This window comes from Nannospalax galili, unplaced genomic scaffold, assembly GCF_000622305.1.
Source record: "Nannospalax galili isolate Female #2095 unplaced genomic scaffold, S.galili_v1.0 scaffold996, whole genome shotgun sequence".
Taxonomy (NCBI): domain Eukaryota; kingdom Metazoa; phylum Chordata; class Mammalia; order Rodentia; family Spalacidae; genus Nannospalax; species Nannospalax galili.
In genome coordinates, this window is record NW_008339436.1 from 2,166,572 (window position 1) to 2,189,773 (window position 23,202).

Consider the following 23,202-nt stretch of genomic DNA (forward strand, 5'->3'; position numbering starts at 1 on the left):
CAGCACCCACAATGTAGCTAACACCAGTTCCAGGAGATCAGAAACCTTCTGACCTCAGGCATTGTACACGAGTGTACTTACGCGTGCACACGCATGCATGCACACATGCACATACAAAATTGTCTACTGGCCTCTGCACACATACTCGCAACGCAATTACTTATACACTACAATCACAAAAGGGATACAAACGTATCAGTTATTTAATTAGGTTCTTGGTAAGAAATTTAGAACACCAATTTGTGAGGATACATGCCATTTGTCAGAGCAAAGAGAGATCTCAGGTAGCCCTTGAGCTGAGGAACAGCTTTGATCTTTGGCAAAATTTGTGAGTCCACAGCTTTCTGATCCACCTTGTGCTGCTCTGTAATCTCGTATTTCTCTTTCTCTGTGTCGAAGATCTCGCCTTCCTGGTGCCTGGGCTTCCGTAGCTGCTTCTTCTTGAAGTAAGCATCATTGAGGTGCTGGGGGATTTTCACATTGCTGATATCGACTTTTGTGGAGGTGGCGATGACAAATTTCTGGTGTGTTCTATGCAGAGGAATTCGGTTAAGGGAAAGAGGTCCAGTCACAAGTAACAAGCCACTGGCCAGCTGCTTTAGGAAAACCACTCTCTTGCCCCTGTGGCACCCAGTTAGGATGATCAGGATGGTCCCAGGGGTGATGCTGGCACACAGCTTTCTCACATGCTGACTGAAGGGTTTTTTGCCACGGCTCAATAGCTTTCGAGGCACGTCTTCAGTAGGATAATACCTAGGCATTTTCCGAAGCTTAACAACATGGTTGCCACCGTTCTTGTCCCCACCAACTGGTTTTGTGACTGTAGCAAGAACCTTCTCTCTTTTTTTCTTTTCAACCTTGGATTTAGCAGCTGAGTACTTCCTTTTGTACAGAGCCTTTCTGGAATACATAGCAGACCAGGAGTATCTGCCAATTCCTCTAACCAGGACAGGGTTTCGGCTACAGTGAGGCTTCCCCTTCTTCAGCTTTTTGACTATAGGGCCTCCCTTTTTAGTCTTGCCTGCACCACCTGCAGTGCCACCATCACCAGCCTTCTTCACTGCAGGCTTCTTCTCCTTTCTTTAGGCTTCTCAGCCTTTTCGCCCGCCATCTTGCAAGATGGGAAAGAGCGAGCTTTTTTTTTTTTAATGGCAAGTATCATATGTGGGAGATGTAGGCTGAGGGTAAAGGTCATTAATAAGCTGATTCTAATATTTGTAATCCCTGCACGTGGGAGGCTGAGTTAGGAGGATTGCTGTGAGTTTGAGGCCAGCCTAGTCTACAGAGTAAGATACTGTCTTAACACCCTGTACCTCAGAAAAGAAAGAAAAGAAGCTGGGTGTGGTGGCATATGCACTTTGGAGTCAGAGAAGAGGCAGACAGATCTCTATGAGTTCAAGGCCAGCCTGGTCTACATAGCGAGTTCCAGTCCAGCTGTGGCTCCAGGGGAGACCCTGTCTCAAAAAGACCAAAAACAAACGACAACAGATACAAAAAAATCAAGAAAGAAAAGGAAAAGAACAAAATGTCAAGATCTGTAAAGCTGTAGTGATTAGGACTGGCATTGGTAAAAGCACACACAGACCAGTGGGATGGAACACAAGACTAAAGAAACAGGCCCACTGTGTATAATCACTTCATTATGACAAAGGTGGCAGGCAGTGCTATCGTGATCAAGTTTTTCAATTGATAATATTAATCCACATGAAAATTCAATGAGTCTTGACCCATTACTTTGTGTATAAAAATATATCCCAAGCAGGTTATAGATCTGAATATTAATGATTTAAAAAAAAACAACTCTGAGAATAACATAGGGAAAACATTGTCATGATCTTAGGGTGGGCAAAGACTTAAACAAGACCCCAAAATGTGCACAAGGAAGAAAAAGTTTGTTAAGTGGACTGTGGTAAAAGCTAAGAGCTTATTTCTGCTCATCAGAATGACATTTAGAGAGAGAGAGTTGGATGCAGAATGTGGGAGAAGATATTGTAGGACATGCATGAATGCAAAGGCTTGAGTCTGTGAAGAACTCGGAGAAACTTAGGCATAGGCAAGAATGTGGGCACAAGATGAACATTTTATATACAAAAGTGGTTGTCTAAAAGATGAGTCTATGAAAGGCACCCTGTTCTCATTGGGAATCAGGGAGATGGAGTGGCAAGAATGTAGAAGAGTTGGAATTCTTAAACATCGCTTATGAAACTTGAAATAGTACCACTTCACAAGCCTTGTTTGGCAGTGTCTGCTAAAGCTTAACATACCCAAAGAACTAGATGCATTTATTCCAAAGGATGTCTATCCAGCAGAATATTCATAGCAGCATTATTCTAAAGCCTGGTAGTTAAAACCTGGAAAGCACCCAAACTACATGAATAGTGGAAGGAGAGAACTGTCGTATAATCACATAGAATACTAGCAGCAGTTAGTAAATAAATTGCAGCTCAATTTAACACATCTGTGTGGCCCTCACAAACATAGTACTGGCTTGGCAGACATGACTCAACCCTAGAGTCAGGCTTGTCAGTGTTTCAAGAGTGGCTCAAGGCTGGAGATTGGAGGTGGGAAGGTTCAAGAAGGGTGCTCCAGGAATTCTAGTAGTTTCTGTTACTTGATCTGGAAGCTGGTATATAAGTACAGGTTTTAGTTTTGGTGAATATTCATGGAGTTTATGATTTTTGTACTCTGATGTGTGTTTCATTTCAGTGCAAGGTGATAAAAACCTAGTCGTGGTATTATTGCCCTGGTAGGTCTTTTGTTTTCTGAGTACATGGTAAAGTAATTGCTTTGCTGGAGGTTAATTTCAGTTAGTGAGAGAGGGATGATTTCTGGCTGACTTTATACTTTGCCTTTCAGTTTATCTTTTCATATCATTCACATCATGTCTAGCATGGTACTACTGTCCATGGCGGATATGTGTGTGTGTGTGTGTGTGTGTGTGTGTGTGTGTGTGTGTGTGTGTGTGTATGCAGAGGAGTCTTCCTTTAGCATATCTACCTTTATTTATTTACTTATTTTTGTGACAAGAGTCTCCTTGTAAGCCCAGGCTGGCCTCCATTTCACAGAGGTCTGCCTGCCTCTGTGTGTGTGTGTGTGTGTGTGTGTGTGTATGCAGAGGAGTCTTCCTTTAGCATATCTACCTTTATTTATTTACTTATTTTTGTGACAAGAGTCTCCTTGTAAGCCCAGGCTGGCCTCCATTTCACAGAGGTCTGCCTGCCTCTGCCTCCTGAGTGTTCTACCTTATTTTTTGAGACAGGGTCTCTCACTGAATCTGAAGTTTGCTGTTTGAACTAGCCTGGCTGGCCAGGGAATACCCAGGATGCTCTTGTCTCTGCTGTGTAGTGCTGAGGCTTACAGGCATGTATAGCCATACCTGGCTTTTATGAGGGTGCTAAGGATTTGAGTGTAGGCCCCTTGGTTTTCACAGCACGCCATCTTCGCAGCTCTCCAGTGAACCTTTCTGCAGTGAAGAGATTATTCTCTTTGTTGTGCGGTGTTGCCTCCTGGTCATATTTAGCTATTGAGCACTTGCTGTATTGCAACTGTGGAATTCAGTTTTTCACTTACAATTTAAAGTAACCCAGGCATGTCTAACCTGCAGCCCATGGGCCTATGTGTTCTAGGACAGCTATGAAGGTCCAGCACATTCGTAGATGACACTGTCATGTGACAGTGTCAAAGCGTTGGCTATTGTGTGACACGAGTGACTGATAATGACCATGTGGAACAGTGCACAGCTAGCATTTTGTGTCTTAGTTAAGTGCACACCGATTCCTTGGCTGTTTTCACTTTTGCTGTCTCTTGAGTTTAGGTGCATCTGAATGTTGGGTATAGCAATGGCCAGGAAATGTGGGGACTCCTTCTCATGAATTGCTCCTACCAGTTGATAAGGAAACAGCCAAATTTGTCTGTTTATGACCCAAAGCCTGTCTTTGTGTGTACAGGGAGTATGACTACAACATGATACATTTTATCTGAATTCAGAGTTAGGAAAAATAACTGATAGTAAAAATTTGCTTGTATTTACAGGGTGCCGTATGGTATTTCAGTACATACATATTGTATAGTGTATAAGTCAGGTTAAACATATCCACATCCTCAAACACACGTCATTTCTCTGTGGAGAAGACATCCAAACACACAGTCCATTATTGCCTGTAATCAAGGTCCTGTGTGATGTGATCCCACGCCAGCTCTTGCTCTGTCTGTCTGGAGCTTTGTAACACTGATCAGCCTTCTCTCCCTGTGCTCTTCCTGCCCTGGGTAATCACCATGTTACTCTTAACCTTTCTGAGCGCAGCATTTTAGATCTCACAGATGAGAGAGATCACGCGGTGCTTGTCTTTCTGTGCCTGGCTTGTTCACTTTACATAACAATCCCCAGTTCTATCCATGATGTTATGGATGTTGTGATTTCATCCTTTGAAAAAATGGCTGTATAAATGTGTACCATATCATATTTTGGGGAAGAATTACTGAGAAATCACTTTTTAACAGGAATATGTCAGACATGGGATGACAAATGCTGTAATAAATTTTACTCTGTGCTTTATTTTATTTTGTGTTATCGTGGGTGTGTGCTGTTTGATGAACAAGTGACAAGTTTTACCCTGGTCTGCATTGTTGTTCCTCTTTCAGAGCCAGGGCCATCGTGTCTTGGCAGTATGCTCATGCCTGCCCAGGAGATGGCCTGGGAAGAGCTCATCCGCACTGGCCAGATGACACCGTTTGGTACTCCAGCCCCTCAGAAACAGGAGAAAAAGCCTAGAAAAATAATGCTCAATGAAGTATCGGGCTTTGAAAAATATTTGGCAGATCAAGCACAGCTGTCTTTTGAAAGGAAGAAACAAGCTGCTAGTAAAAGAGCAGCCAGTAAAGTCTTGGTCACCTCCAAGTCAAAACCAGGACAGAATGAAGCCAAACCAAACCAAAGAAGCAGGGTCCTCTCACAGACAGATAAGCGCTTGAAGAAGCACATCAGAAGGCTCCAGAAGAGGGCGCTGCAGTTCCAGGGGAAAACGGGAATGCCAAGAAGGAAGCCCCAGGAGCCCGAGATGAAGCCAGAGGCCGAGGGAGACTCTGAGGGTGAGGAGTCTGGCTCCTTCCCCACCGAGGGAGAGGAAGAAGAGCAGGAAGAGGAGGAAGAGAGGATTGCTAACCTATCTTCAGATGATACCAACTATGAACTGAGGCCTCTGTGCAAGGGCCAGAAACGCCAGAAGGTCCCAGTGCAGGAGGTTGATGACGACTTTTTCCCAAGTTCCGGGGAAGAAGATGAAGCTGTGGAAGGAGGAAGAGGAGGTCGAAAAGTAGTGAGGTGCCGAGACGATGGAGATGAGGATTACTATAAGCAGCGGTTAAGGTCAGTGTGCAGCCTTTGAAGACAGATATCTATTGATGCACCCATGATATGTGCAGAGGCCAGCTAGAACCAGGAGCCCGAGTCCTCAGTGCAGCTGGTCCCAGGGATTTAGACTTCTTTCTTTATTCCAGTCAGAGGCAAGTCTAGGATGGGGAGCCTGAGGGAAAGGCTGGGTGAGCAGAGGACTGAAGTGAAGGGTGGTCTCTGTTCAGATAAGTCACTGAGCAGTGAGTCAGGAAAAGGAAATGGTTGTGCTGTTCCTGTTTGTATTTGTTTGTTTGTTTTCCTTTTGAGGAAAGAAACATGTTTTAGAGAAATTTCCTTCCAGAAAAGAGCTGAAGCTTGTGCTTTGGCATATTAAAGAATATACGCTCTCTTAAATTCCTTCTTACTTATTTTTGAGAAAATAGTTATCTGCAGATTTATAAACCAGTGTCATGTCAAAGATGAACTTTGTATGCACAGTGCACCTTTCTTCTCATGGGCATTCAGTGTGCCAGGGAATAAGTTGGCTTTTACCACCAAGACTTTCCAGTACTTGGTAGAGGGGGAGGGGTGTCTGTAATGTGGAGTTAGAATCACCATCGCTGGATGGTTTCCATGAATCAGGAAGAGCAGTCCACACACCTCAGGCCTCTCCATGTCCGGCTAAAGGAACACAGCTCCTACACAAGCTCTCTAGGAACTCTGAGGACGTCAGAGGGGGAAGGAACCACATTACTTCAAAAATATTTAATACTGGTGGGGCTGGAGAGATGACTCACCACTTACGAGCAATGGCTGCTCTTCTACAGGACCCAGGTTTGGTTCCCAGCACTTACATGGTGGCTAACAACTGTCAGTAACTCTAGTTCCAAAGGATCTGATGCTCTTCTGGCTTCTGCAGGCACTTCACAGCCCGTGGTGCACTTACATACATGCAGGCCAAACATTTAGACACATAAAATAAAAACAAATAAAATTAAAAAGAATTTAATATTAGGATGACTTCCCCCTAAACCTCAACAGTGTTTTTATTCCTCAATGTGGGGAGACCTAGTTTACTGTATTTCTAGAAGCTTTCCACTGGCCTTCCTGAATGAAAGTTGAACGTTTTTTCTTCTGTTTAGAATTGCTCACAAACCAAATCTGGTCTCTTAACATAGTTTGCATAACCTTTTCAGAGCTGCTTAAAAAGAACTCAAGGTCCTGTGACTTAATTCCAGGTCTTGAGGACGGTTGCACTACATTCCACGTGGCAGAACACTGCTGAGGAGGAGCTTGTGTTTGTCATTTCCCATTGCACCCGTAGTTAGCATGCATACCTGATACTTGTGATGTTTCAGGACTACTGCTCAATACTCAGCCTTTAACTACTGAAGAAAATTAATAAAAGTGTTAATCGTAACTTATTGATTATAAGTATAGCAATATATATTCTTCTCATTAAACTGGATCAATGTTAAATATATTTTAAACATAGCAGTGTTTTGATCAAGAGCAATTTATTTTGATTGAATTTTAAATATGGGTATAGTTTAATTTCATGGCAGTAAGTTTTTCTTAATAATGTTAAGATTATAAAACAATTTATTATTTCCAAAGCCATATCATAAGCCATTTTTTTTGCTAAAGTTACAGTAAAATCTCAAATGAATTTCAGAACTATCAATAACTCTAATTGCCACCAAATACGATAGCTCTTAAAATTTTATAGCTAGTTATTAAGGCTGTAAGCGGCAGATATCCACATTGAAGTGTTTATATTACATCTCCTTTGGTGCTCTTTGAATTGAGGGATGATAAAAGAAAAGAAAATGCTCAGGATTGAGAAGCATATCAGTGTTTGAGATCTGCTAGTCCCTGTATTTTGTCACTTGTTGCTGATCTTTGTAGCTGGATTGAAATCTTAGTCCCTGCAGTGAAGAGGCACTTTAGCGTTACTTATCTTAGCAATGGCTTGATGACACATGATGAGATTAAAACCAGTTTCTAGTAGAGAAAACACATTTTTAGTGGTTACAATTTAAGTGTATGTATCAGGCTAAGAACTTTATAGGGAACTTGACAGTGCATGCTGGTTTCAGCCTGCTCATTGCTTACTACTGTGCATTTTTAAACTCTTGGACAGGAAAGAGGGCAGCTCTTAGAGAGAGCACCTCATCCTCCACGTGCTCTCAGCTCGAGTCACAGGCTTCTCACTAGTTCCCCTTAGTTTTTTCAAGGTGTCTTTGTTTAATCAGATGCTCTGGGAGTTTCCTGTCAGGCTTTTCCTACAGCATGACTGTTTCCAGACCTGAGCAGTGGTAGTCATGAACCTCCTTTCTCTGATTTGGCTCAAGCTCTCAGTTCAATTTTGGATGGTCTAACTGTTTGTAGACTGCCTGTGCATAGTCCCTTCCCATGTGTTCTTTATTCCTTCTGTGTACTCAATTCCTTGGTGGTTTTTCAAGGTGTGTTGTTTGGGTTTAAGGATGAGAGAGGGGTGCTAGTACAGTTAAATTCAAGGCCACAAACATTCTGGCCTTAAGCATAATTTGTTGTTTTTTAAAAAATATTTTATTTATTATTTTTATTTTATGTGTGTGAGTGTATGTATGTGAGTGTACCTATGTCGTGCAATGCCATGGAGATCAGACGAGGGCTTCGGATTCCCCTGGAACTGGAGTTAAGGATGGTTCATAGCCACCATGTGGGTGCTGGGAATTGAACCCCTGAGTCCTTTGCAAGAACAGTCAGTGCTCTTAACCGCTGAGCCACCTCTCCAGCCCCTTAACATTTTGTTTGATGTCTTTTCTCTATCAGTTGGTTCTATCAGTTATATCGAAGTTTCTCGACTGTTAGCCAGCAGGAAACAGAAATTAGATTCCAGCATCAGGGGCTGCTTTCCTTTCTCATATCCTTTAATTTTTTCTGTCTTTCTATCCTGTCTCACTTTGTGCTCTTGAGGCCTCAGTTCCTCAGTGGTCTCATTTGAGTACCTTCGAAATGAGCATGGTGGCCACGCTTTGCAGAGGCTCAACTTCTAAACTGTCTACATCAGGACAGGGACTCGGGACTAGACCTGCCAGTTCCAGTTTCTGGGGGAGAGTGTCTGTTTACCAGAATATCAAGACCCTGTCTAGGGAAAGAGCACCACAGTATTTTATTGATGTCTACCTGGGTCCAGTGGGTGGTAAAGGGGGACACCAGCAGTATTCCTACAAGCTGTTTGCCAGTATTGAGGTAGTAAAACCAAACTGCCCTTGGCTCTGGCCTCTTGTCCAGCAGTAGTCAGCACTATTCAGATCAGGCCATAAGGCATAGATTAAGTTTATTTTCCAAGACTTTAAAAAAATACTTATTATTTTTATTTTATGGATATGAGTGTATTGCCTGTATGCGTGCGTGCATGCGTGCGTGCATGTGTGTGTGTGTGTGTTGTGTAAGTGCACCTGTGTTGTGCAGTGTCCTTGGAGGTCAGAAGACTGCGTCAGATTCCCCTGGAACTGACGTTATGGGCGATTGTTGGTCACCATGTGGGTACTGGGAATCGAATCCAGGTCCTCTACAAGAGCAGCTAGTGCTCTCTCTTTCTCTCTAGCCCCTTCCCAAAACATTTTTGTTGTTTGTTTCTGTTGGTGAGAGTGGGGTTAGTGTCATCATCTGACTTTACCTCATACCCTGAAGCCCTTCCTACTGGTTTCCCTGTCTGCTGTTACTTAACTTGCTAAGTGAACTGCCTGGACTTGCTCAGCAAGGAGCAGACTGCTAAAGCAGAGCTTCCCAGCCCACAGACCGATCCTGTAAAACTCCTGGGAGCCCATCTCCTGGAGGTGACTGGAGGTCCAGCATGAGGCTACCAAGCAGGACTTGGGAAAAGCCTGCCTGGGCATGCTGTGACTCTGTCCAGGTTGGAAACTGCTAATGTGTATAAATCAATTGTTTTTTCCCTTCCGAGACCACAGCTTTGGGCCAGTTTGGTTCATGTAGTAGTTACTTTTAAAATCCCCCCTTGTGTGTGATTGTGTTTATATAGGGTAGGTGTAGAGGCGGATATAGGGGAGAGAGTCTCTGCCCTTTCAGGCAATTGGAAAGAATTGGTAAGGATGTTAGAGTCTGAGATTTAATGCTTTCTCTACTCAGCCCTAAATCAATATAGTATTGCTTCTGAGATAATCCATCCAACCCTCACCCTCAATCTGTAAAGCAGGGGAAAGGTCAGAAACAGACCCTACAGGTACCTGGTGTCCTCAGATGATCTGGTGTGTTGGGCTGAGTACTGAGGTTACAGCCTGAAGTTAATTCAAGTTGGTCCTTCTGTGTGGTTTACAGGCTTTCCACCCTCTGTCTTTTAGCACTTCTGATGGTTCCAGTTTTTCTGCGAAAATATAACAATATTAAGATGAAAGAACCCTGCATTTACATATTTTTTTCTACATTATCCCCCAAACCTGTCTTTACGTATTTTTCTGCATTATCCCAGTCATTACCCCAGAGTTTATATGTTCCCGTTCTTGCCTTGTTACGCTTATAGTGGGCCTCACAAACCCTTCATGAGCCACTTGTCCGTGGTCTCTGCTGAGTGGGAAAGCTGAGGCTTGAAGCCAGGAAATACTGTTGGAAATGTTTCCTTCTGCTGTGGGGTTGGGTGGCTGTACAATGCCCACGTGTGACCACAAGGTGGAGCTGAGAAGCAGCACATTGCTTCCTCCACTTCCACTGGTGGGGGTGGGGGTCGGGGGGAGAGCAAACAAATCTAGGCCAGGGTCTGGGAGTTGGAGGTGTTTTGGGGAGATGTCTGATAAGGCTTAAACTTTTTCCACTATCAATGAAAGAAATGGCTCTCACCTCAAAGGAACAAAAGAGATGGTTTGTTTTGAAGTCAGGAATGAGTGAGGAGGGCAGAAACACAGATTTAGATTTCCCCAAATACCATGTTGTATTGTAACATAGTAACAGTTCTATGAAGTTTTATTGTAACAGTTTAAAAAGAATCATAAATGAATACTTAAAAATATACTGGTAGAGACATGGTGTAAGTGGGTTATAGAAAAGCAGAACATTTTCAGCTAAAGGCTGTAGATATTATCTGACAGCATTCTTAGCATTTTGGGTGGTAGAAACTCGGGGTCTGTTTGTACATTTTAAAGGATTTACCTGTGTTCACAAAGATATTAGGTCACATACAGAGGAAGGCAATAAATGGCTAATAAGGGGGCTAAAGATGGCCCAAGGTCATTTGGTTCTGGACTTGGACCATGTTGACCTTTCCACATGATTCGATCAGTTAATCAGCCTTTGTAGCTTCTTCCCAGGAATTCTTACGCATATCACTCGTGACTCCCATTTTGCCCAAGAAATTTTTACAGGGCCCAGGGTATGTAGATATGTATAATAGGAATACAAGTAAAATGTTTATTGATACATGATAAATTTATTTTAAAACAATTTTTGGTATGTATATAATCTTACTGCTTGTTAAAGACAAAAAGTTTGCATACTATGAGGTAGATATGCTTATATATTTTTACATGAATTAAATCTTGAATCTTTCCTGAATATTTGATACTGCAGGATGCAGAACATCTTCAGCATTTTCAGAGTTGATGTTTTGGTTCTATAATTGTCAGTACTGAGAGTGCTGTTTGTGTAAGTACAAGTGTAGTAGAAGAAGCATGGTTAGGGCCAGGCCAGAAATTGTTAAGAATTCTGTCTTAACCCTAAGCCCAAATTCATTTAACAGGTTTTTTGTTTTGTTTTGTTTTGTTTTTTTGGGGTTTTTTGCAACTCAAACAGCAGTTTTTTTTCTTTTTGAGACAGGGTCTTAGTAGGTAGTATTGGCTGGCCTGGAACTCACTGTGTAGACCAGACTGGCCTCAGACTCACAGAGACCTGCCTGCCTCTGCCTCCTCAGTTACTTACTGGTGCTTACTCCTGATACTTATATTCTGAGAAGTGAAAGTTGAAAAATATTAAAAGTCTTCATTTTCTGTATTTAAACTATTACATTTCTATTAGAGCAGAGGTTTTGTATGTACAGTAAAAACACTGCAGTTCCTACATACTGGAATCTGGACTCTGTGTCCAGGCAGTGCTGGTTGGTATTGCCTGGCTTAAGGCATGCACAGTGTTAAGTGCACATGTGTTGTGCAGAATCAAGGCTGCAAGGAAGTTGCACTGTGCCATACAGATAAATGCAAGAAACACCTTGGATTCATTACATGTGCATTCAGAAACCTTCTATTGTTACCAGGTTTTTTGTAACCCCGATATTTAGTTAATGTGACCCATAGGGATTGTCACCCATGGTTTAGAAAGCTCGAGTTTAGGGCTGGGGAGATAGCTTAGTAAAGTGCCTGCTTATAAGACTGGGGACTTGAGTTTGATTCCTGGAACCTATGTTTCAAAAAGGAAAAGAAAACTGGGTATAATGGAGCACTCACAGCACTGGGGGCCAAAGAGGGAAGGGAATTCCTGGGGTCTAGCCTGCTTGCTGAGTTCTAGGCTATTGAAGGAACCTGTTTACAAAAAAAGGTGAAGGGCACCTGAGGTTGCTCTGGCCTACACACACATACATACACACACACACACACACACACACACACACACACACACACTAAGCTGGAGTATAGAAGACCTAATAAGTGCGGTATGGTGGGGATAAAATTTGCCTTGTGAATGGTGTTAACTGAGTTTGATGCCTGTTGCTATAACTCACTTTAATACACTTTTAAAAATTCTAACCTTTTAATTCTCATCTCTATTTTTTATTTTGTAGTAAAGCATATTGTGTAAATACTATAAAATGTCTTCTGATCATTTTTAAGTTTAATCATCTGGGAAAGTAATATTTTGGACTACCTTCTCTCTTGAGCACTAACTGGACTTCTGTGGATCTTGGTGTGGAGGTTTGACTGAACACACGGACACACATGTACACATAGACAGCTCTGAGGAGTACAGGTTGCCATTGTGCTGCCACAGGTCAGATCCCGAAACAGTTTGAACCAACTAGGATGAACGTTGAAGAGTCTTATGAATTTGGAAGGTGGGAGGCTTCTATGACCTGAGAAAAGATGGCATCTGCTGGGGAGGCGGATAAGCATAATTGCAGTAGCAGTCGTGTTTGAATGTTTGAATGCTTAGCCTCTCGGTGCTCTTCCATGTGGCCCAGGCACGTAGTCTCATCCTTACAACCTCCTAGGAGACCAGGCACCTGAGAGATTAGGTCATATGGCTGAGTTTCAGTCTGTGGAGGAGCCTTGGGAAAGTGAAGGGCTGTGAAGGTGGTTCAGGAAAATGAGTGATCCAGCAGCTGGGTCTGCTTAGTGAATTTACAACATTATCTGGAGAACTGATTGTCTGATCACTGGGGACCAGCTCCCCACCATGTGTGGTCCCAATCTGAGCCTTGGGAAGACTATGATTTCAGAATGCCTGCTCTCCTGGCCTCTGTGTCTTTCTGGTCTGTGTGGAGCTTCTTTCTCTCTTGCTGATAGCCCATTTGCCCTGGGATTGTTCCTGTCTGTCCTTCAGTTTGATCCTTGCTTGCACTGGGTGGGCATGCAGCAATTTTAGGCTATACTTAAGCAAATCAAGTTTCTTTATATCCCTTTCTAAAGCCCCAATAATTTGATCTCTGAAAATTTAAGATTAGTAAAAGTGTAATCTAGATTTGATCCAGAAACCTAAATAACAACAGTTCGAAGATTGTTCTTATCATGTCTCCAAGAGTCCATTTCTTTGTTGAGGAAATGAGCCATTCTTTTTTTACTTTCTTCTTCGAGGAATCTGTATTTTAAAGAGAGGAAAAAAAAAAAAAAAAGGATTCCCCCTTCAGGGTTTTTTTTCTTAGAGAGCCGGCTTCTTTAAATGACACAGCCGGGACACAGATGAAGACTAATTCTGCTTCCTGCTCTGGGCACACCTTTCATTCTCGGCTCCAGGCATAATTGTCTGCATCAGTCTTAATTTACTCTGTGAGATCTGGACTCCTAACTGAGGGTATTTCATCTGCTCAGATGTGCCAATTAAGTCCACCCAGATAGACCATAAAAAGGCAGATAAGAAAAGTAAAACACCGAGTATCTCAATTTAGCAAATTAGACTAATCTATAAGGGATTCTTAGCTGTCTGAAATAGAAAACCTATTGCACTACAAAAATGCAAGCTATATTAAATACCCAGCTTGGTGCCTGAATATTTTTAAAAATCAAATTGTACTCATTGTGCTGCTGTTGTTGAATTTCCTTCATGGAAATTGCAGTAAGTGGAGAATAGTCTTGACTTGAAGTTTCACTGTATTCAGAATGATACAGCTGTATGATGTATGGTTTTCCCCTTCAGATCTGAGTGCAGATTTAAACTGTGCCAGGTGCAACAATCTTTGCAACGTATACACAGTGTAAAGACAGGGCAGTAAGGACAGTGGTGTTGGGAGGGGCATGCTCATGTCATGACTGTACAATCCCAGGCTTCTCATGTTTGCAGGTTTCCATTAATAGGCATTTTTGTCCTGTTAGTGGGTTGGTGTGGGCAGTTGTGTACATCGATTGTCTGGTGTTAAGTGTGTCTCATGGGATAGTTCAGCTCAGATCATCTGTAGTCAGAGCTGCCAAACCTCTTGGAGGAGTCTGCGGGTGTCTGGTGACTGAGTAGTGGGTTGTAACTTACCCTGTGCATTGATAAAGTTGGAGAGGAATCATGTTTGTACACAGAAACAAAGGCATGTTTTCTCCAAACCTTAGCATTGCTGATTTTTTAAAGACACAGTTTGAAGGTGTGGAATTTGGTTTGCCCTCCTATGGTTGTTTTTATGATGTGGTAGTTACAGAGGCAATCACTGACCCTTTGGCTAGGTGTTTAAGGAGTTGAGAAAGTGCTTGTTGAGGGACACTGTGATGTAACCAAGAGGGAGTAGACTCTGGAGCCTGAGTCTTCCTCACCATTACTAGCACCTAGCTGACCTCTCTCTGGGGAAAAAAAGAGTAATAGTATCTATCTTATTGGATTAAAGGAGTCAGTCCATATGAAACACTTAAGTTAGTGACTGATGCACAGTGAACATCAGTAAATGTCAATTATTATTAATCATTTTCTAACTCTATTAAAATATGCATGCATATGTGTAATCTCAAAACTTTTCCAGAAGGCTGTGAAGGTGGTTCCGTGGGTAAAAGCTCTTCTTGACTTACAAGCCTGTTGACATAAGTTCGGTTCCCAGAACTCATGTAAAAACCTGGATGTGGTGGCACACATCTGTAATTTCCGCACTTCCACAGCAAGATAGTAGGTGGAGACAGGAGAACTTCCAAAAGCTCATGGGCCTGCTATCCTGAAGTGTGCTGGCTGTGCAAGTGGGAGAAGCCCTATGAGCGACCCTGTCTCAGCAAGGTAGAAGTGGAGAAACACCTCCAGAGAGTTGTCCTCTCTCACATACGCATGCACGTATGCATGCAGGCACACACATGCACACATACCTCTACCAATATTATGCTATACAATACTGTACAATACTACCACTAACAAAAAACTTGTCTAGAGGGGGCTGGAGCAATGGCTCAGTGATTAAGAGCACTGACTGCTCTTTCAGAGGATCTGGGTTTGTTTCCCAGCACCCATATAGCAGCTAAGAACTGTACAGAACTCCAGTTCTAGGGGATCAACATCCTCTTCTGGCCTCCATGGGCTTTGTACAACATGAGTACACTTTCATACATACATGCAGGCAATATACTCATACACATAAAAGAAAATAAAAACTTGTCTAGAGCTAGCCAGCTGTGCTTGTGAAGATGGTGAACCATATCAGAGTTGGAAATCACAGACCAGGAATTTGAGTGCCAGAATCTCAAGTGGTAACAATGAGATCTTGTGTGTCATCTGTAAAGTAGGATTGGAGCAGTACCCTCCTGCCTGTGGGTAACAAGACTGCCAGAGAACACAGTAGGAACTTAAAGCTGTTGGCTGTTCCTGAGTTTTCATGCCAGAAGCCAAAATTGAGGACAAAGAATTCATCAAACTAGTAAGATGCTTGAAAAGAGGTTCTGTGAGAACTATCCAGAGCTTAAAAACAGCAGCGTGTGTGAGTTTACCTTTCTCAAGTCAGAGGCAGTTTGACAATTGGCACTAGGATGTTTAAGTTACTAGCTGTTAGAAACTCAAGTTTTATTGATGTTATGCTTTTTGATTAAAGCCTATTTAGTGATAAGATATATGAATGGAAGTACAGTATGGGTAGTTTGGGGAGAAATAAGAGGTTATTTCTACTTTGCATACACTAGAGGGCACTAGACCACTGTCCATAAGGGCAGGTAGGTCAAAGCTAAACTGTGTGTCCTCAGTTCTGCTCTAAGGGAGATGCACCAGATCCTCCCTTGAAGCTCTTCTGTGGTCTTCCCCTGTGGCTTCCAGACCCTTTGCTGTCCTGGAGGCACAGGATGGCATGCTTATGATGTCCTGTGCATCTAACATGCTGCTGTATGGGGTGGAGTAGCGAAACAGTGTTCTATGCTTGGGGGCCAAGTTTAAATCCCACTGCCCTGAGATTGCAATGATGGTTATTGTTGTTGTTGCTTATTTGCTTATTCTTTGATCTTTTTTTTTCCTTTTTTTGAGACAGAGCCTCATGTGACCCAGATTGGGCTCAGACTAGCTCCATAGCTGAGTAGGACCTTGGACTCTCCTCTTTTTTCTACCTCCTGTGTGCTGGGATTACAGGCCTGCACTGCTGTGCCCTGCTGCAGTAGATGCTTTAACATTTGTTATGTGTTGTTCGTGTTTAAACTGCAGTTAACTAAAATTTCTTGTTTGCTTTTTTTGGTAAAGGGCCTGTACTAGTAATATCAAATGCCATCTCTAACACGTGTGGTTTCCTTAGTATATTGTACATACCCTATCTTATTTAGTCCTTGTAACAGTCCAATATTCAGCTCATTTTGTGTCAAGGACGCAGAGTAGCAGTGTTGAATGGTGTTTTCTGAAAGACAGGCCTTTCCCAGCTAAAGGCCTGCAAGGCAGCTCACAATCTTTTTTTTTTTTTAATTTTTATTTATTATTTTTATTTTATGTGTTTGTGTGTATTGCCTGCATGTAGGTAAGTGTACCCGTGTTGTACAATACCTGTGGAGGACAGAAGAGGCTGTAGGATCCCCTGGAACCGGAGTTACGGACAGTTGTTAGCTGCCATGTGGGTTCTGGGATTCAAACCTGGGTCTTCTACAAGAACAGTCAGTGTTCTTAACCACTGAGCCATCTCTCCAGCTCTGCATCTCACAGTCTTATGTCTTCTTTTCACTCAGTGATTATCCAACTAGGTTCTATGTGAGAGGCCTTTACTGGAGTCAGACGGGGGTCACAGGAGGTAAACCCCCCTGAAAGTGAATACCATATTCACATCGTTTTGCTTGCTGCTGCGCCTGTTACAAGGGTGACATAAAGGAAAAAAAATGAAGATGATGTCATCAAAAGCATTATTTCCTTCTTAGTGATATAAATGTAGTTTAGGGCTAGCAACTCTCTTCCTGTCCTCAGAAGGTCTTTCATCAGTAGTGGGATATTTTACCCAGCCTTTCCTGTTGGTTCTGGACAAGCTTGGGACCAAACTTTGAGCTCTTGATCTTCCCACTGGCTAGAGTACAGAAACCAGTTTTGTTGCCAAGTGAACCCATTGAGAAATCAGAAAAATGGAGCTCAGGTTTGAAAGGACTTAATGAGTTTTTATTTTGTATGTTTTAATTGTTCGAAGTAGCTTCCCTTCATATCTTTTTTTTTTTGATTATAGGATTCTAAAGAATTTCTATGACTTTGTAGCTAGCTGCCCTCTTCCATGGGTCATTCCTTGTTGCAGACCTTAATCATGTTTGTCTAGTGGGCAAAGCAAACATATGGAGCCTTAGAATCAGGTGGGTAGGAGTAAGTTAAAAAGCAAGAGGTAGGCTGGAAATGAGGTGGAACAGGAAACTCCTAGAAATGTTTCTTGATGACTCTTTAGACCATTTTCAATTCGCGTTTCTCTGCCTGCTGTCTTCCTTATTCCTGTCCCAGTTCTGAACTTCTTTACTCAGCATTATTGAGTGTCTGCTGGGAGGGAGGCATCCTGCTGGTCTCCGTCCTCGGATGGCTCCCAGTCTAATGGGAGACAGATAAGGATTTCACTATATGCCAACACTCAAGTCGGCCTGTAGAGGAGACCCCAGGGTGCTTAGGATGTCACAGAGTTAGGATGGCGCTTGGTAGACAGGATGCCTAACTCTGCCTGCTCAGGGAAAGCTTTCTCCTAGGGAAGGGGACCGGGGATCTGAAGTCTCTACCAGGTGTGAGGATGAGAACGTTGGAGGACAGAGGCTGGGGACAGGACTGGATATGTAGGTGAAGAGTCAAAGCCACATGCAAGGCATGGCATAATGCCGCAGCTATGTTTTTCCTCTTAGGTAATTGGAATGCCCTTGGAATTCTAGAAATTCTAAAATAACTCTAAATGGTTGCACCTAGCTTACAGGTGTATTCTTAGGGTTCCATTGACAAGACCGCCCCACTAACTTACACGAGTTGTGTAGTTCAGTTGTTAGGCTGGATCTGAGTTGTTTCTGACAGGCTTTACTGCAGCATCAGCCCCAGGCCTCAGAGCCTGGGCCAGGGTCTCATTCCTGCATGCACATGGGGAAGCCAGGGAGTGTTTTCTGTGCCTGCATATGATCAGAATTTGAGTTTATTACTGGCTTTCCTTCTAAGTAGCTATTGGTGGAATCAGTAGTGGGCTGAGCATGGCAGTTGTGTGAGGAGTTGGAAGCCCTGCCAGGGAACACCAGGCCCACTTCGCTTTATGTGGCCGCAGCTGTGACTATTACATGTGTAGATTTTTTTAAACGAGAGGATGGAGAACATGAAAGTTACTCTTTTCTAAAAAAGATGAATGTTGGATAGTATCCTACCTCCAGCTGACTTTAAGTTATTCTCTATCTGCTTTTTGTTACAAGTCAACCAAGTGACCATAAAATCTCTAAAACCATGAGTCAAAATAAATCTTCTTTTACGTTGATTATCTTATGTATTTTGACACAATGACAGAAAGGTAACTAACACTAAAAATGCTGGAGGATTTGATTCTGGTCAGTCAGCATGGAGGCCCCTCCTTCTGTCTTTTCCTACTCAGTGTATTCATAGCACAGTTATACCCTTTACGAGCATTGGCCAGACAGTTTGCTCAGCCTGCCATGCTGTAGGACAAAGCTGGATCTGGATGTCGTTCTGAAGGGGGCACCTTTAAAAACATTCTTGGGCTGGTGAGATGACTTGCTGCATAAGCCTGATGCCTTGAATGTGAGCTGGAAGGAGACATGAATTCAAGAAAAATGTCCTCTGACCTTCATGTGCATACTGTAATATGTGCATGCCACATATACACACAAAATACACAAATACAATTATTTTAAAAGACTTTGGCCACACCTAGGATGGGGAATGCCACTGTTTCTATACTTTGCTTCTTTTTTTTTTTTTTTTTTTTTTTTTTTTTTTTTTTTTTTCTGTTTTTGTACTGCTGGGGCTGGAACCTCGGCCCACAGATATGCTAGGCAAGTACCCTACCACTGAGCTACATCTTCTATGTTTGGATAACTTCCGCTCTCCCTTTCTTGAGTGTGCCAGGTTGTCCACACCTCAGATGGTCAGCCCCAAGCCACACAAGGAAGTATTGCTGTATATAAGAGTCTTCCTAGCCTGAGCCGCGTGTGCATGTGGTTGTATTTTCTGTCTTGAAGATGTGTATAGGATTCTACTGAGGCAATTTGTCTTCACACTGGTACAGGTGCTTGTTGACTGTAGTGATTTATCCCCACCGCCTTTCCTTATTCTTTGGCCAACTGAATAAATGTTCAGCTCTTTCATCTTTCTTTATGAAGCGGAAGGCACTTGGCTGTAATCATTTCTGTGGTGGCTTATGTGGTTTCCTAGGTGCTGAATTCTGTGGCAACATGATGTCTGCATATTTTAGGACAGAGAGAGGAAGGCAAGAGGCAAAGATGAAATCTTGTCAGTGTAGAATGATGTGGTGGGACATTTAACAGCCACAAAAATTTAATGGTAAAGTCTAAGGAAGTAGCTATCATCTAGGAATGAAATTCAATATGTAATACTTGGTATAGAAAGTCTTTAATGATCGTGTTGTGCCAAATAGCTAAGGCCACAATTTTTTTCTGGTGTTTTTATTTCTCTTCTTATGAAATTATTGTAGAAAAATTTCAAAATGAAGTCTTTTTAAGTACCTGTAGTAGTTTCCGTGATTTTTACAGTTTCACCTTTTTCACAAAATTTGCTGAATATGGGTATTCTTTATTATACAGGTATTTGGTATTGAGTTCTGAAACTCAGAGTTTGGCTATCAAGGATTATCTCATTATCTGAAACTGTGAAATTCAGAGACTAAGCAGTACAGATGCAGGTGTGCACCAGGGTAGTTCCTATACCTTCCCACTGTTGGTGTTCTGATGCAGATCTTCCAGTATGCCAGGCTTTCTTGGCTTTGATACTATTGACATGTGAGACTAGGTAACTTTTTGTTGGGTGAATGGACTGTCCTAAGTGTGCCACTGAGTTTGGCACAGTTGTCTCTGTTGAGAACCGCTGTAGTTTCTATTGCACTAAACTCAGTTTGTAAATAACATGAATCTTGGAAGAACAGCAGGTTGTTATAACCAGCTGGAGTTACTGACCTTGCCAATTGTGTAGAGATAATTTTTAAGGAAGAAAAATACTAATAAAACAGAGGAAGATATTGTCTTTAGCAGTTAAACACAAAGGACATTAAGTTTTTTTATGTAAAGAAGTGTCACATATTAAATCTTAGGGTGTGTGAAAGCTATTTCTCTAGCTTGGCTCTAGTAGTGCCTCTTTGGTTCGCTGCTATTCTCTGGAAGTTACCAGTAAGACTTTGTTAATCTTATTTCTCCAAGTTCTTACCACACTACAGAACAATTCCAAGTTACCAACTAGTGCTTTCTTATTGGTCACAAGTAAATATCAGTTATTTTGATGAGTTGAACTTTTTAACTAGCCAAGAGTTTTAATTTTATTTATTCTTTAAAACTATTTTATTTAAGCCGGGTGTGGTGGCACACACCTTTAAAATCCCAGTGCTTGGGAGGCAGAGGCGGATCTTTGTGAGTTCGTGGCCAGCCTGGTCTACGTAGTGAGTTCCAGGCCAGCTGGGGCTAGAGGGAGACCCTGTCTCAAAAAGACCAAAAAATAATTTTTAAAAAAATTTATTTTTATTTTATGTGTGAGAGTGTATTGCCCACATGTATGTAAATACATCCATATCATACAGTGCTGGTGGAGGTCAGAAGAGGGTGTCAGATCCCTTGGAACTGGAGTTACAGATGGTTGTTGCTGCCATATGGGTGCTGGGAACTGAACCCTGGTTTTCTGTAAGAGCAGCCAGTGCTCTTAACTACTGAGCCATCCCTCCAGCCCCATAATTTTATTTATTTAAAATTTTTTTTTGTGTGTGTGTATGTGTGTGTGTATGCACGTGTACACGAATGCTTGAGTTTGTGTGTGTCTTGTATGCAGGAGCCTTTTGAGGCCAGAAGAGGGCATCCACTGGAACTGGAGGTACCAACAAGTTGTGGACTGTCATTTGAGTGCTAGGAACTGAACCTCGATCCTCTGCAAGAGCAATAGGCAGTCCTAACCATTGAGCCATCCCTCTAGCCCCTAGGCAACAGTTTTGAAGAGGGTGTTCTTTACTGCCCACCAGCAACTTCCTGGATGGGGTTGCTCATGACTCTTGCCTGTTGCCTCCATATTGCTTTTATGATGGGTTCTCAATAGCAGGATGTGTCTACAGCCAGCACTTTTATGTTCTCTATGCCTTATGTATACTCCTGGTCTGTGTGCTTTATAGTTTGAGGTATTTATCAGTATTACTGCTTTATTCCATTTATTCCATTCCTACCACAGTACAGTATTTAGAATGTCAGTTGTGTGCAAGCTGAGGAAAAGGCATCCTTTTATTTGAAAATAGCAGCATCCACAGTTATTTACTTTGGTAACTTTCTTTTTACTCACAACCTTAGAGTTCAGTATAGTTCTATGAATGTAAAATTAGTCTGGTTAGATGGCTTTGTCCTCTGTACAAGCCATGGTTGTGTTGCAAGACTTTTCATAACTCACACAGTTGTTACTTTTCTGTTAAGTAAACATGGAAGCCTGCTTTTGAAATATACAAATCTTCATCATTTTTGTATTTAAAAGAATCATATTACTAATTTAACTTAGATTTCATCCAGTTAACACATTCTTTTAAAAGATCATTGTTGATCATCTGATACAGCAGTTTTGACCAATAATTTTTCTTTTCAAAACATGTTTTATGCATATGACTTTCATCTTTAGCACAGAAATATTCTAAGTGTATTTTGTTATTACTATATTATCATTTTGGAAAGAGTTATATTAAAATTTTTCTGAACCTTTTCTAGGACTAAGTTCATATATCTTAGGAGCTAGTAGAGAAATTTTCCCTTAGGGTATGCTGAAGAGGAGTAAGTGGTTTTGATAATGAAATGAGAAATACAGGAATATTTCTGGAGTAGTTGTAATAATTCAAGCAGGAATTGACTTGAGGAGGCAGGAAGAGAGAGTTGGTTTTCTTTGAGTGTTAGCATTTGGGTAATGATAGCAGCAAACCCTTGAAACACCATTCTGATTTGCCTGTTCTTTTTTCCAGGGTATGATGTAGAGCTGTCTGTTCTGACCTGTCTTATAATCTGAATAATGGAAACATGATTTTTATGTTCACCATAGGAGATGGAATAAGCTGAGGCTGCAGGACAGAGAGGAATGCCTGAAGCTTGAGGACGACTCTGAGGAGAGCGACGCTGACTTTGATGAAGGCTTTAAAGTGCCAGGTTTTCTGTTTAAAAAGCTCTTTAAGTACGTGCCATTTGTTCTGTCCTTTATGTTTGTCATTGAGCCATTGTGTACAAATTAACATTTTAGAAATTACGCGGTAGTTACCTGTGGACCCTTAAGGTACTTGCAGCAATTTATTGCAAATACAGGCACTGTCAAATGAAATTTTAGCCACATGCTGTTCATTAAAATGTAGATGATAATAAATTGACTAAGGTGCGTACTGGGTATGTTTGTAAACTGATGAATCTATGAACTTGTCTCAGTAGACTAAAAGCAACACATTTAAAAGCCTCTGCATTGAATTATGTTTTTGTTCTTAATAATTTTAAGGACTAAAACTCTTAATTTCTTAAATCAGATTAATATATTAGGAAGACTTGTATTTTAAAATCAATATCAGGAGTTACATATTTAAATAAAACCTTAGGGAGGTTTTTGTTTTTGTTTTTTCTTCTATGTGGAAATAGGAACTCTTGGTTATTTTCTGAGGATCTTTTATCGTGCCTAAGGGTATAATTTTTTTTTTTTTTCTCATTGCAGCTGGTTTGTTTGTTAGTTAGTTTGTTTGAAGCAGGGTCTCCCTGTAGCCCCAGCTGTCCTGGAACTCACTATGTAGACCAGGCTGGCCTTGAACTCACAGAGATCCGCCTGCCTCTGCCTCCCAAGTGCTGGGACTACAGGCATGCGCCACCACGCCCGGCAGGGTATAATATTTTTGAGCTGACCAAATGTGCATCTAAATATTTTATGTAGATGTCATTCTACATAATGTTAAAAGAGAAGGAAGATACAGGCAAGATAAGTTGCTCTTGGAAGCTGACTTGAGTTTCATGTGTGAAGTGGCCTAGTGCTGAAGATGACCGGATTCTGTCTGATAGATGTGTGCTCGGTCTACACTGGGCAGGTCTCCTGTGATGAGTATAAATACTGAGGAACATTTTCACTTTCCTCACTCTTGG

The 23,202-nt window shown here is 41.8% G+C and overlaps 1 protein-coding gene and 1 pseudogene across 4 annotated transcripts in view; one reads left to right on the forward strand and one right to left on the reverse strand.

Annotated features, from left to right (window-relative positions):
- The window catches only part of Ercc6 (ERCC excision repair 6, chromatin remodeling factor), a 90,041-nt gene that overhangs the window by 13,326 nt on the left and 53,513 nt on the right, over positions 1 to 23,202 (forward strand). For all 3 annotated transcript variants that reach the window (XM_029564044.1, XM_008834115.3, XM_029564045.1), the window contains exons 5-6: positions 4,642 to 5,365; positions 22,133 to 22,261. In XM_029564044.1, coding sequence (XP_029419904.1) covers positions 4,642 to 5,365; positions 22,133 to 22,261 — 853 coding nt within the window. The remainder of the gene's footprint in view (positions 1 to 4,641; positions 5,366 to 22,132; positions 22,262 to 23,202) is intronic.
- On the reverse strand, positions 187 to 1,111 carry LOC103735016 (annotated as a pseudogene). The gene has a single exon (XR_001872461.1). The product of XR_001872461.1 is annotated as a 60S ribosomal protein L6 pseudogene (transcript).